Below are 15,700 nucleotides of genomic sequence, written 5' to 3' on the forward strand. Positions count from 1 at the left end.
TGTGTTGAGGGAAGACATGAGGGCAGTTGGGGTTAGAGAGGAAGACGCAGAAGATAGGCTGAGATGGAAAAAGATGACACGCTGTGGCGACCTCTAACGGGACAAGCCGAAAGGAAAAGAAGAAGACAGTGCCACAATACCTCAATTGAACTGTAATCACCTGGAGACACCGCTAAATATAACGGTGTTATCTGCATAGCTTCGGTAGTCAAAATTAAATAAAGGCAATAAACGCATTAAGGTAATACCTCTCTGATAATGTCAACCAGCATTATCACATTTCAAAAGGTAGACTATTTGATAAAGCGATTGTTTCTGTTATGTTGTGGAAATGTTTGGTCAGTAATGAAAAAAAAAAAAAAAGCGCAAAGGAAAATGCTGCAATTAGTCTAAATAATGCAGTGAAAAATTTCAAAGGCATTCTGCTATACAGGCATTTGCATACATTTGGGTATGTGCAGTTCAGCACCTTGCAATTTTGGTTTGTTTTAGATCAATGAGAATAAAACACAAAAGCCCAATGCTAAAATATGATGTAACTTGTATCATCTCAAGTTCTAAGAAATATTTGCACAAAGTTCTGTTGGACATCACAGTTTTATATATGCATTTTTTTCCTCAGATTCCTTCAGTTGATATTGAAAAAAGCATGACTGATGTTGTATGATCTCTTGTTTGAAAGAGCAAAAAGTCTGTTTTAAACTACATGTATATATTTTTTCCTGTAGACTGAAAGCATTTGCTTTTGACATCAAAAGATGCTGGGAAAGGGCATCGTAGCCCAGAGAGGAGGCAGGAGTGACAGAACACCGGGCCGTGTGTTCTCCCCCGCCTGACACTGCCCTCCTCCCCAAACCCCATGCGTGTATGAAAATTAGTCTTGCGGACCTGGCCAGACAGAAGACCGCAAAGAAAAGGGAGTGGAATCCTTCCAACCGAACATCACCCACCGACCTGAACATGGCACAGAGCGTTGGGGCGTTCAAGGCACGAGATGATAACTTAACCGGGGAACCTATTCTAAAAAGTGAAAGAGCGAGAGAAAGAGAGCGAGAGAGACAGGGAAAGAGATTGGGAGAACGTAAGAAAGAAGGAGAGAGAAAGTGAGAAGGAGAGAGCAAGGGAGAGAGATTGAGAGAGAGATGGGTCCCCATGAGAATAAAAAGGGCATTATGGCTTCCTACTGCTAAGCGCTCAGCTGAAGACCAGGACGAGACCGACAGCGTGGGGCAAGCGGGCACCTCCTCGGCACCCAGGGACAAACTAAAAGAAGACTTTGGAATGGCTTAGTCAAAAGTCCTGATCTGAATCCTTTTGAGATGCTCTGGTGTAGCCGGGGCAGTCCACACACTCTGACTACTCTGCGTTGAGTTCTGGTGGATACAAGGAGACTGGACACAGAGGGACGCTGGACACAGAAGTTTCCGTCTGACTGATGTAGCTGAACAGCGGTGAGGTGTGCCGTTCGTGTGTCAGAAGAATTGAAGGTGGAGGTGGGACTGCGTCAGGGATCCGCGCTGAGCCCCTTCCTGTTTGCGGTAGTAATGGATAGGCTGACAGATGAGGTCAGACTGGAATCCCCCTGGAGTATGATGTTTGCAGAATATATTGTGATCTGCTGTGAAAGCAGGGAGCAGGCAGAGGGACAATTAAAAAGATGGAGGCACGCACAGGAAAGGAGACAAATGAAGATTAGCCGAGGTAAAACAGAATATATCTGCACGAATGTGAGGGGCGGAGGAGGAGTGAAGCTCCAGGGAGAAGAGATCGGGATGGTGGACGACTTCAAATACTTGGGAGCAACAATACAGACCGATGGAGAGTGTGGTAAGGAAGTGAAGAAACGGGTCCAAGTGGGATGGAACAGTTGGCGGAAGGTGTCTGGTGTTCTATGTGACAGAAGAGTCTCCACGAGGATGAAGGGCAAAGTTTATAAAACAGTGGTGAGCCCCGCCGTGATGTACGGATTAGAGACTGTGGCACTGAAGAGGCAACAGGAAGCAGAACTGGAGGTGACAGAAATGAAGATGCTGAGATTCTCGCTTGGAGTGAGCAGGTTAGACAGGATTAGAAATAAGATCATTAGAGCCACAGCCAAAGTTGGATGTTTTTGGGAAAAGGTTAGAGAGAGCAGACTTTGATGGTCTGGACATGTCCGGAGGCGACAGAATGAGTGTATTGGTAGAAGGGTTTCAATTTGATGAAAAATAAAACAAGAAACGTATGAATAAATTACATATAAAATTAATAACAAATGATACGCCAGTGCTGGATGCAGGATATTAAAATAATACAACCGGATCACCATTTGAGTGGATTAGCAGAAATAAAGAATTAAAAAAAAAACTATCAAATAAAAATACATATATATATAAATAAAAACAAACAAAAAGGACATTTTTCAAAGGAACACTTCCATGTTAGTCAGCGATACTTTTGAAATAGGAACTCTAAGAATTGCAATCTCTGAACCCAACCAACTGTGCACATACCTGCATCACATGAAATGAAATTGCGAGCAGAGTGTGAGCTTCACGCCGTCCAAAAGGCCACCTAGCATAAAAGTTACAGGAGAAACGGATTAACACCAGCGCCTAAGTGCACCCCTCCAATCTCACTCTAACGTATACACTCATGCAGGATGCAGGGAAATTTCCTGAGGAAAAGCTGCACGGTGGGCTAGCTTGCTTTCTTACTCCAATAAACAACGCAGTTCGTTATGTGAATTATACGCAGAACCGCAGAATTGTGAGGCCAACACGTTCCAGCTGAGCCAACCGGGCCGCCTGTTTCAAACTAAATATTTATTTTTTTCCTATTGACTGAAAGCATTTTGGTTTTGACAAAAGATGTAGGGAAAAGCATGGGGGGGCCAGAAAGGAGGGAGGAGTAACAGAAAACCTGGCCGTGTGTTCTCCCCACTGCCCTCATCCCCACCCCTCATGAGTGTATGAAAATTAGTCCTGCAGATCTGGCCAGACAGAAGATCGCAAAGAAAAGTGAGTGCAATCCTCTCAAGCGACCAGAACACGGCACAGAGAAGATGCTGATACCCTGCCGTCATCCCTAACTACGAGAGAGAGATGGGCCCCAAGGAGCAGGAAGAGGACAGGCCTGGGGCGCAGCAGCACAGCCCCCTAAGCGCTCAGCACGAGACCGGCGGAGCGGGCCAGGCGGACACCTCCCCGGTCCCAGGGGACAAACAAAATGAAGATTTTAGAGTGATTTAGTCAATGTTCTAATCTGAATCATTTTGTGACGCCGCGGCATGACCGTCAAAGGGCGATTCATTCTGGAAAACCAACTAACGTGGTTGAATTATAACAATTCTGCATAGATGAGTGGGGTTAAAAATCCTTCCACTGCACTTTAAGAGACTCATCGCAAGTTATTGCAAATGCTCGATTGCAGTTGCTGCCGCTCGGTGTCATGTAGATTTGGATTTTTTTTTTTTTTTGTCTCTCAATGATTAAAAAAAAAAAAAAAAAAAAAAAACTTCATTTGAAAACTGCATTTTGTGTTTACGTATGTTGCCTTTACACTTGTGATGATGGGAAACATTTGTGACAAACATAAATCTTTATATGATGCTCAGCCGCAGCCTGTGCAGGGCGCTTCTGATAGGCGTCGGTTTTTGGAGAGGGCGGGCTCGGCCAATCCTGCCCGTTGGGTGCTCGCTTCGCCCCCGCGTCATCGTGACAACATTCGCGCTCCGCTCGAGTGGCGAAACGCGCTGCGGGCGAGTGAGCCGGAAGGACGCGGGAGTTAGCGACGCGGCTAGCGTCTCCCTTGGAGGTGGAACGTCGGGAATTGCGCGTTTTCTTTTGTGTTATCCGCCAGAGAAAAGGTACGCTCAAGGGAAGGCCGGCAGGAATTGACATGGCGACATCCGCCCAGTGTGTTGTGGTAGGTCTCCCCTCGCAGATGGCCCGTCTCTAGGCGTGCTCGTAGACACGTACTGTGGCCACACTCCGCGGCTCGCAGCTCGTATGTACACTTAGTCGTGTTTCATTGAGTCCGTGTATGTCATAAATGCTCCGTTCGTCGCGAGCCACATTCAATACGTTTGGCGTTTGACGACGTTTCCAAACGTGGCCCGTGGCTAAGGTGACTTGCACGCGCCCACCATGCTTCGTGTCAGTGACGTTTTTTTTCCACATTACCACACTATATAGATTTATCAGAATAAATGCACGTTTGGGACATGATTATACCGTAGCGAGGAACGTTATGCAAGCAACAAGCGTGTGTTTATATTCATATCTGTATGTCCCCCACGTGTCCAGAACATGTCCAAATAACAGGTTGTGCTAACACGCCTTTCACAGACACCACGAACGAGTGTCCCACGCACCTCAAACGTCTGAATAGTGTTACAATCCAGTCACAAGTAAATCTAATCGCTTGAAGATGCTTCTATAGACTTTACCTTCAACATGCTTGTCGATAATTGTACTTGTAAGCTCCAGAAACAACTCGTCCATCTTTTCTTTGCTACACACCAAACAGTCCAGTGACTGACTGATTACAGGTTTGAAGACAGCTGTGATGCTAAATAAAAGACATCTTGTTCAAACATGAGCCTCCCGGTGAAATTATTTAAAAAAAAATGTTCTCCAGTTTCGTCAACTTTGTGCAGGCCGATATCATTTTTAATCCATAATTTTAAAGCAACGATTTTCCTTGGTTAATTTTTGCTCATTACTTTTTTTTCTCCACTTTCAAGTTATTTCAGTCACCAATGTGGGGTTTTGTTATTAACAGAGGGGTGCCAGCAATTTTGTCCATGTATGTATTTGCTTCGACTGTACTCATCGCACAGAGCAGAACTTTTTCACAAATACATAAATATAATTTGTAATTTATTTTTATTAATTACCAAAACTGTTTGCATCTTGTATACAAGCAATAAGTTGTGTAGTTTTGGCCATTTTTTTTTTAAAGTGTAGTTACTGAGGAGGTGGAACGGTGGTTCAGCTGGTAAAGCGTTGGCCTCACAGTTCTGAGGACCCGGGTTCGATCCCGGCCCCGCTTGTGTGGACTTTGCATGTTCTCCCCATGCCTGCGTTGGTTTTCTCTGGGCACTCCAGTTTCCTCCCACATCCCAAAAACGTGCAACATTAATTGGACACTTTAAATTGCCCATAGGTGTAATTGTGAGTGCGTCTCTATGTGCCCTGCAATTGGCTGGCAACCAGTTCTAGGTGTACCCCGACTCCTGCCCATTGACACCTGGGATAGGCTCCAGCACTCCCCACTACCCTCGTGAGGATTAGCGGCAAAAGAAAATGGATGGATGGTTCCTGAGGACAATCAAACTTGCTGGGAAGAAAACAAAATACGACTTAGGGATGAGAATTTTCTGCCGTCGCAGAATTCAGAGTTTTTTTTAGCTGAAATTGTCATTTTTGTGAAATGTGTAAATCCATTGAGAAAATTTAGGGGGCCGCCACCATCTATCAGCAACGCTCGTCGTGAAATTAGTCACAGCTGTGATAGCGAGGAAAACGGCATTGCTATCTGTTTTGTCTTCTTTTCCTTACGGCTTGTCCCGGTAGGGGTCGCCACAGCGTGTCACATTGCTATATGTTTACGGCATTGCTATCTGTTTGCATTAAATTTGGTGTTTATAATACCGACAACGTTCCGGTTTCTGGCAGCATTTTGTCTGTATTTTCACTCTGATGTTAACATTTCATAGAGAAGCATTCTGTTTATTACGGGATAGTTATAACTTATTGACATACGTACGCAGATGTCATCGAGCGGTCCTCATGTTTGCCAGTCTGGCAAAAGTCTTGGAGCGAAAAGATGAAGATCGTGCCAGGGAAATTGATAAAAACCACGGGACAAAAAACAGTTTCAGATGGGCATGGCTCAAAAAAAGTGTAACCGCGCAGATAGGAACGAAAACGGTATTAACATGTCTAACTGAACACATTCAAAAAGTGGACATTCCCGGCAAAGTACAAAACTAAGTTGGATGTAAATTTCTCAAATATTATATCATTGACAATTGTGTGTATGTGTGTGTGTGTGTATATATATATATATATATATATATATATATATATATATTAAAAATTGTGTACCTATTTCTGAAGTATAACTTGTAAGTGCAATAGCCTATTTGATATAAATTTCACTCTGTCTACATTTTTATTTCTGAATTTTGGCAAAATCATTTTGGTTGTTTGGACTCATATTTTAAGTTTTCAAAATATTATGATTGCCCTTTATTTACATTGTTAGAATTAACCAGAGGTCCCCATTTAACAGTGTTTTATAAAAAATGTTCGTGCCCAAAGGGGGGCGCACGCCATTTTGGAACCCCCCCTCACCCCCAAGGCAGATATTTTCAGTGTTTTTCCAAATTGGTCATTCTCATCCCTGATAAGTAAATAATTACAAGCAAGTAAATATGCAGTTGACCGTTCTGCGTCACGAGTTCAAGTTCTGTTCAGTACACTGTTGTTAAACATGGAATTTGCCTGCACAGACTTCCAGGTTGTCCTAGAATGAGTTCTTCTCACATTACCTATATGAGTGGGGGGAACATTTGGATCATGTGACCTTGAGGGACATATGTTGTCTATGTAACCACTATCTGGATTTGATAGTGTGGATCCCAAACAGAGGGGCACGTTTTTTTCATTTCATTCACATACTGTGTGCCCGAAGTGTGCTAACGTCTCTCTCGTAACCTCTCAATCAAATTTTCCATTGCAACTCACGGAAGGGCACTTCGCTGCTTGTAGGCAAAACCTTTTGTCTGTTTGTGGTCTTTTGCGTGATTCCCGAGGCACCTCAAGCTCTGCGCCAGCTCAGCTGTCACATGACACCATTTGTGTTATCTGGGTTCCTCAGGCAAACAGTTGTGCAAAGCTGGAAGGGATTTGACAAGATACAGGAAACATTGTGTTTTCAAGAAAATCTCTGTAAAGTTGTTGAGCTGTACTCTAGACACCTTTAGTAGTTGGAATTGGAGAAAATTGCCATTTTCATAATGCATGAATCGTACTTGTAAATGCCTCTCAGGTTTGGACAGCCGACCACAACTTTTTTACTTTGTTAACAGGATTACACAACTATTATTTCACAGATTTTCAGGAAATTTCGGAGCGCTATTGCATATACTGTACAGTCTACCAAAAAAAAGATGCTATTTCATGTCAATCGGGGTTCAACATCATCCTTTTCCAAATTATAATCATTTGGCCTCTGCGGGTCTGCTACTGTAATGTGCTGCACATATTGGAACCTTTTTTAGGGAAATTAAAGCTCCAATAACCTTGTCATCTTATCTTGTGGTGGTCTTTTATCAAATTAATCTAATGTTCGGTAACGCCCCTTTTATCTTTCCTTACAGATCACTGACGAGGAGCAGGGGTACGATCTGGACCTGTTCTGCATACCAAAGCACTATGCATGTGACTTGGAGAGGGTCTACATCCCACACGGACTTATTTTAGACAGGTTGGCTGTCACATTTTCAGTGTGTAATACTTAGAGGGAGTTTGTCTAGATCAGTGATCGTTTTGTAAATATTAAGGTAGAATTAGTTTGACTTGGGTATCGAGATACTGTGTTCTTGATGTTGAAAACACTTATTAATTATCTTGGGGGTGGGGGTGGAATCACATAAGCAAGCATCAAAATAAAAAAAAAATAAACTGCAGGGTCAAATCATGCCATTATGACAGCACTCTACCTTTACTTGCATAAGTTTGGTTAAATAAGACAAATGTCTTGCTAAACCACTTGTCTTACTGCTTTGAATGTGAGTCTGCTGATTTCCACTATACTTCTCTTTCTTTCTCGTGTTGTCAAGAAAGCCCCCCAACCCCCGCTTCCCAATAAACACATGCAAGTCCATCACTACCCAAATGCTAATCTTGGAGTGAAGTCATAATTATAGTAAAGACAGAAAGAAAGAAAAACAGTACAGCGTTACCTAAGCTTGCTTTTTTGTGCAAGGTGCACCGCAAACTGCATTGCGTGCCATTCGTAACCTCAAATCACCAAAAATCAAGGCGGTCTTGAACCAAGGGCTTTTCTTCTCTTTAAAGGCATTTTTTATATGAACATGTTACAGAGTGGAGATGATTTGGGATATTGTACAGCCTCTGCACTCGCAGATTTAAACACTTCTTAATATGCATGGCTTCCGGAAATGATATTTTCGGTGCTATAGGCTGTACTCTATCTGAGCTTTAGAAATGTCGCAGTGGCTGCTTACACAAACAGAAAATAAGTAGAAATTACTGCCGACTGTAGCAGAAAAGTCATCGGTCCTCCCTCTTTGCCCCTTTACCCGATGTGATCTCAGGACAGAGCGACTGGCGAGGGAGATTATGAAGGAAATGGGAGGGCACCACATTGTTGCCCTCTGTGTGCTGAAAGGCGGCTACAAGTTCTTTGCAGACCTGCTGGACTACATCAAGGCCCTGAACAGGAACAGCGACCGCTCCATCCCCATGACGGTGGACTTCATCCGCCTCAAGAGCTACTGTGTAATTATCAAAGAGCATTTTTTGTTTGCCTTTAAAAGAAAATGTGCACGTTTTATCTGTCATGAGTTTGCCTGATTCGTCTTTGTGCAGAATGACCAGTCAACAGGGGAAATTAAAGTCATTGGAGGAGATGACTTGTCTACTTTGACAGGCAAGGTGAGTGATGTGTCAAATGACAAGCACCGCTCATCGTCACGCACTGCTGTAGTGAACTTCCTGTGTTGCTGTGCAATGTACAGACACAATGAAAGCAAGTCATGCTCAAGTCTGCCTCGCTCAGCTGCATCCTAAGTTAAAATGTTTACACTCCAACTGAATTTGAATTTCTGTTTCACAGAATGTGTTGATTGTGGAGGTATGTATATACATTCAATATTATGGTAGTGAGGTCTCTACTAGAATAACATTTTTAATATGAGCTTCTCTGGTCACTTCTCTCAGGATATTATCGACACTGGGAAGACAATGAAGACATTATTACAACTCCTTAAACAGTACAATCCCAAAATGGTTAAAGTGGCAAGGTAATGTACATCCCTGCTTTTTTAATCTAATAAACCATGTGCTTACACTTAAGTCCAGAGGTATTTAGACAATTATAGTGGACAATGGATTTTTGAGAGTAGCGCCATTATCAGGTGCACAAAAGACTGACTAAATTAAAAAGAATTGCCGTAATTTCCGGCCTACAGAGCGCACATGATTATAAGCCTTACCCAGTACATTTGTAAAGGAAATACCACTTGGTACAATCATAATCCGCACCTGTGTAAAAAGCGCAAGTGCCCACATGGAAACACGAGATATTTCCAAAGAAAGACGGTACACAGAGAGTTTTCAATTTTGTAATAGCTTAGCTTAACGTAGCAACCACACGGTAGCACGAACAGGCCTGGTTAAAAAAAAAACGCCTAAGTCACTGAGACACAGCAGTAACGGAGGAGCAACACGCTAGTGTGGCGCTGATGCTAGCATGGCGTTAACAGGGCCGGTTAAAATAAATAAATAAATAAAAATCAGTGGGACACTGCAGCAACACGCTAGCACAGCGCTAACAGGGAGAGTTAAAAAAAACATTCTGGTAAAAGTCACTTCCTCGGCACATATATTCCACCGATCTTACTATTCTCTTTTCCGCTCGAGTGCCCCCTTGCGGCTGTTAGGAAAAAAAATGCACAAATTAGCCTCATCACCGCATAAGCCGCAGGGTTGAAAGCGTGTGGAAAAAAGTTGCAGTTTATAGGCTGGAAATTATGGAAGGCCCGTTGAAATCAATCCCCATGTTACACAAAAAAAGTAAAATTTTATATTGGGGTTTGGCAACTCTTCGACTGGGGTAACCAATACGTGACTAAAGATGAAACATTTTACAAATTTCAGATCCCGCCTTGTGACCAAATCGCAATTACCAGGACCATCACAGTGTTGCCAAAAGAAATGCAAACAAAATACAAACATATGCACCTCAGGCATTTACTTAGTTTTCAGTCATTTTGAGAACCAAAACTACAAAATAATGAACCCTGTATAATCAGCAGTTTGGAATATTGAACACATTTTCAAAAGGGAGACTTAAAGCTATTGAATGCCATTCCCAGTTAAAGTTTATTTATTGTCCAAAATGTATCTCTAAAAACTGCTGAATTTGCTATATAAGCTATATTGCTATATATATTTTTCCCTGAAGATATTTGCGAAGGAGCTATTAACAATATGAAACCTCCCCAGATTTTGGGAACAACCCAAGTAACCCATACATACAAAGAAACTCGTTGTGTGTAATATGAAATGACACGGAAAAAAAGTATTGGAACACATGAAGAAAGGGAGGTGCAAAAAGGCACCAACAGTCAATTATATCTCCAAAAATATGTCACTAATCAAACAGCAATACAGCCCCTTGTCAGTGCAAACGATTATCAGTCGGTTCAGTCCAAATTGCCTACAAAAAGGTCTCATTGCCGAGTTGTAAATCAAAACATTTCTCATGATTGGTAAGGGCAAAGAGCTGTCTGAAGGCCGTCGGAAAGTAATTGTTGCAAAACACACTGATGACATTGGTTCTAGGTGCACATGAAAGCTTCCGAATGTTCCATTGAGCATGCTTGGGGTCATATTACGCAAGTAGGAAGCCAAACATACCACCATAAATTTGCCTCGATCAGCTGCCCCTCACAAGATTAGTTACTGAGGAGTGAAAAGAATAATCAGAAGAGTTGTCCAAGAGCCAAGGGACCACCTGTGGAAAGTTTCAAAAAGACCTGGATTTAGTAGGATCAGAGTGCCTGTCGAAAACCCAAGCAGACACGGGGGAGAACTTGCAAACTCCACAAAGCTGAATAACAGATTTGATCCATGGTCCTTAGAACTGTGAGGCGAATGTGTTAACCGGTCAACCACTGTGCCGCCAAATTAAGTCATTAATATTGACTGACATAATTTTAATTTTGTTCTATTACAGTTTGTTGGTGAAAAGGACACCAAGAAGTGTTGGATACCGACCGGACTGTGAGTTCAAACTTTTGTTTTTTATTGAAAACCACAAGCATGTGATTTCTCTGAACTGAGGTTTGGTTTCTGTGTTTCAGTTATAGGCTTTGAGGTTCCTGACAAATTTGTTGTGGGATATGCACTAGACTACAACGAGTACTTTAGAGATCTAAATGTGAGTATTAAATTTCAATAGATGAATTATCGACTCTGTCCCGTGACAGTTCATTTTCATTTGAGCTCATATTTATGGGTAGCATAGTCTAAGGTGTTTCCTAAAACCTCATGTAACTTCCTCGTAACATTTATCTGCAAATACAACTTAACTCTTTATTTAACATGTCATAATGCTAGGTTGTCATCACTTAAAGTCATGGAGATCTGCTGTAATTCTCGGCCTTCAGAAGAGCGCACCTGGTTACAAGCCTCAGAGTACATTTGTAAAGGAAACACCATTTGAAACGCCGCACCTGTGTAAAAGCCACAAGTGCCAACATTGAAACCCGAGATATTTACAAAGAAAGACGGTACACATATAGTTTTAACGCAAGTGCGGTGTTAATGCTAGCACGAACGCTAACAGGGCCGGTTAAAATAAAACTTACCTGGAAATATCACTGAGACATGCCAATAACACAGCAGCAACACTCTAGCACAACGCTAGCGCAGAGCTAACAGGGCTGGTTTAAATAAAACTTACCAGTAAATATCACTGAGACACGCCAGTAAAGCAGCACCAACAGGCTAGCGCAGCGCTAACAGGACCGGTAAAAGTGACTTCCGCGGCACATATATTCCACCGGTCTCATTCTTCCCGTCTCCGCTCGAGTGCCCCCTTGCGGGCCGTTAGAAAAAATGCACAAATTAGCCGCACCGCCGCATAAACCGCAGGGTTGACAGCATGTGGAAAAAAAGTCACGGCTTGTAGGCCGGATTTTACGGTAGTCTTCCCTGTGTTAGGAGTATTTATTCCTCTTCTAAACAAAGTAAATTTAGGAGTTGTGGTTCAAAAAGTAAGCACTAGTGCATTTGCTACTTGTGCAGTTGTTAGATCCATGAAGTCCCTGCGACTACTACCATCTTCAATAAAATGCAGTGTCATTTTTTTTTTTTTCCAGCGCATGTCACAATTCTTAATCGTTTGCTTCATTTGTGTTTCAGCATATCTGCGTCATTAGCGAAACAGGGAAGGAGAAGTACAAGGCATGAAGGGGACCTTTTATATATATTTTTTTTTCAATGGCTGTTTATATTTTTAAGACCAATTTTATTTTTGAGTACCTCGTTAAAAAAAAACAACATTGCGGTCTCAGGTTGTCCTCGGGATTGCGCAGTTCGCCCATTTTAGTTCCCTCCACACTGCCAGTACTCGCCTGTTTCAGTCATTTGCCTCAGATCAAGACATGTTTAGGCAATACAGCAGATGTAAATGTACAAAACTGTGCACAATCGGTAGGGAAGTCAATTGTTAACCTTTTTAAAGTATGAAATGGTTAACTTTGTAACGCTGCTGCTTCTTCTTTTTTTCCTTACTGTTTGGACAAAGTTCAGAGACTGTAAGGCAACAGCACGGGTTTCTGACTTTTAATTTTGCATTTGTTTTAATTTTATATTTATATTTGAAATTCATCACTTAGTTATGATCACTTGTTGTGAAAATGTCCAAATTATCGCCTTTATTCTTATCCACTCCCTCTCTTTGTAGTCGTCCTCTTTTTCTGTGACCGTCACGCTGCAGTTTTATGGTTTTAAGTGATAGTGATATAGTACAACATACTATATACCCCTTTGTGGAGCTCCAAAACCTTATACACAACAGGTGACAAACTCAAGGCCCGGGGGCCAGATCCGGCCCGCCACATGATTTTATGTGGCCTGTGAAGCCAAATCTAGAGTGTCAATTTCAATTATTCTTGTAAAAATTTGTACAAAAAGTTTCAAATTGTCATGCATCATAAGTGATAAACTCGAGATATTCCAAGGATTTTTGTGTTACCAAACATTTCTAGTTGAAAAACATTACCCGTGATTTCTGGTTCCAAAAGTAGATCATAAATTGATGACGTAAATACGATGTGACGAATAAATATTTGGGTTGTTTCACAATCATAACGGCCCTCTGAGGGAAACCGGAGACACAATGTGGCCCGCAAGAAAAATGAGTTTGACACCCCTGTTACACACGGTAGTAGTTTTTCATTGAAGTACTTCTGTAGGTCAACTCACTGAGTGTATGGGTGTGAGTCACGAATTGTCTTTTTTTCCATTTAAATTTTTCTTTTTTTTTTTTTTTTTTTTTTTTTTTAGCGATGTTCCATTCCAGTCTATTTCGGCTGTGTCGGCCCAGTGCAGTGAGCCTTAGTTTCCTGAGCACTTCTCTCCACACTGAGAATATTAAACTAGCATCTTCTTATTTGTCAGACCCAGTGTCTGCTCATGTGTATGATACACCAATTATATACAAGCACGGACTACTAAATTTTCATTCACCCACAACACTGAGTCACCTTTTTCTGTATAATAGTTATTTCATTGAAATTCACATTTTCACGAGCCCAATAATTTTTATTTTTAAAGTTCAGAAAATGAGAAACATTTGACAAAAAGTAGGTTATAGATTAGTCAATTCAAGATTTGTAGATTTCCATGAACTGGATGACTGAGAAACGACTGACAAAGAAGAATGAGGAAAAAAAAAAAGACTGCGAACCCATTGGTACGTTATATTTACAGTATTTTGTGACAGTAATTTAAAAATGACTGTCTATTAGGCTAATAATTTACAATATACAGTTAAAGACAAACAGAATGCTGTGAAAGTTTAATTTAAAGAAATTTAGTTCATGGATGAAACACTGGTCCTGTTTTAACTTGTACTACGTACACAGGCAGTGTTTTTGTCACCCTGCTGTTATTGCGCCTAAAATGTGTATGTATATGTTGTATTATTCAGAATAGGTACTGAATAATAAAACTTAACCTAATAATTGTGGCCACATGCATTTTGCCCCATCACTGCGTTGTACTGCGAATATTTAGGACTTATGATTTTGAAAGCAAAGCCGCTAGCTTGATGTACAATACAATGTCAGTCTTTGACATTTTACAATCATAAAATAATTTCATTTGTTCGTCTGTTTTCCCTTGAAAGTAACAACTGTGGGGCGATACTTTTGTCATTTGCTTTCCTAAGGAAATCGCATCAATAGAGTATACGGCCTGTTTCAGTATATCTAATAAAAACTGTAATGGGTTCTCAAAAGATAAGAAATAGTAGTTTTGAAACTGTTAACCAAACCAATGTGTTCACCTTTACCCGTTTTTTTTTTTTTTTTTTTTACTGCATGCAAGCTTTCAACCAGTGATGCCACATTATAACTTGTTTTGCTGTGCTGGTTAATAAATATATGCACCCAGACTTGTGAATTGTACTGTTTGATTATGTATTAGCCACCCAAACGTTTATAGGAATGTAAGGGATGTTGAACGAGTGTTTGTTGCCTTCAGGTGACACACTGATATATTGTACTTGGATGCTACTTCCACACCAGTTTTTCAAGCCATGTACTTGATTACTTCAATTTTTTTGTTCAGTTTATAGTCACATAAGGCTTGGACTCTTAAATGTTTTTTTTTTTTTTGGGGGGGGGGGTAATGCATTCTTTGGTTTTTATGTGGTACAAATCACTGATCTAAAAAAAAAAAAAAAAGACTGGATAGCGTATACACATTGAGTGGTATTTCGATTGGTTGAAGCCAATTAGCCGCCATCTTGGTACTCTCAAAACGTGTGGAGGACAGGGTTTACAGGTTGGATTATGGTTTTTCTCCAAATTTGGCATGTAGAATTAAAACTGGTCATGTGAGTTTGACATTTTTTAAGTTCTGGTAACATGAAGGATTTTTAATTCGATTTGGTCAGCCAAAAAAGGCTAAGTGCAATTACCTAGGGCCCGATTTCTGTGACATGTTAACTTTTCCAAAAATACGCTGCGGAGCACTACCATCATAACATAGCAAAAAAAACGAAACAATTTTTTGTCATTAAAACAATATTTTAAGTCAATCTGTTAAATATATTTTTGGAAATAAGGACTCACAAATGGGGAAAAAACATGCTAAACACATTGTTCATTTGTTGTCTCTGCGACGTCCTATTTCAGACAAAAAAATGAAACTTGTTTCCTCCCATTTGAAAATTAAATTTGAAGAGTTCTGCATTATGAAATTCATCAAAAATTTCACTGAAAATATGTTTTCTTCCTTATCCACTGACAAAGTTTGGGAAAATATTTACATTTTTTGCGAAAAACCGTCGGCCTGTAATGGTGAAGCAGAGAGTGATCAACCGTAAACAAAACTTTGTTCAAGTGACTTAAACTCATCAGAATATTGAAAAAAAAAAACCTTTACAAACAAACTTTAACAATGTCAAAGTAAATCTTTCTAACTTATCTGTGGAACGTTTCCTCACAGCCACGAAACTGGCTTTCGCTGCACAGGTCGGCATGGTTGTTTTGGGAGTATCAAGATGGCGGGTGGCGACTTCAGTTTTGGTGGCCAATGAACCATCGAGGCCGCGACGTGTGAGCCAATCGGGTCGCAGCGGGGCGAGTCCTGCCAGGAACCCGCGTGGGATTCCTCAGAACGCTTCTCGGGCTGCAGGGGACTTAATTTACCGTAAAGCAGAATATAAA

General features: G+C 41.1%; 1 protein-coding gene across 1 annotated transcript; it reads left to right on the forward strand.

Moving 5' to 3' along the window:
* The first annotated feature begins 3,615 nt into the window (after window positions 1–3,615).
* Window positions 3,616–13,423, forward strand: hprt1 (hypoxanthine phosphoribosyltransferase 1). Its single transcript, XM_061835384.1, has 9 exons — window positions 3,616–3,906; window positions 7,370–7,476; window positions 8,330–8,513; window positions 8,604–8,669; window positions 8,851–8,868; window positions 8,955–9,037; window positions 10,975–11,021; window positions 11,102–11,178; window positions 12,165–13,423. Exons 1-9 carry the CDS (start codon window positions 3,880–3,882, stop codon window positions 12,210–12,212), a joined length of 657 nt encoding a protein of 218 aa, XP_061691368.1. The 5' UTR covers window positions 3,616–3,879; the 3' UTR covers window positions 12,213–13,423.
* The last annotated feature ends 2,277 nt before the right edge of the window (window positions 13,424–15,700 follow it).

This window comes from Syngnathoides biaculeatus, chromosome 11 (assembly GCF_019802595.1).
Source record: "Syngnathoides biaculeatus isolate LvHL_M chromosome 11, ASM1980259v1, whole genome shotgun sequence".
Lineage (NCBI taxonomy): Eukaryota > Metazoa > Chordata > Actinopteri > Syngnathiformes > Syngnathidae > Syngnathoides > Syngnathoides biaculeatus.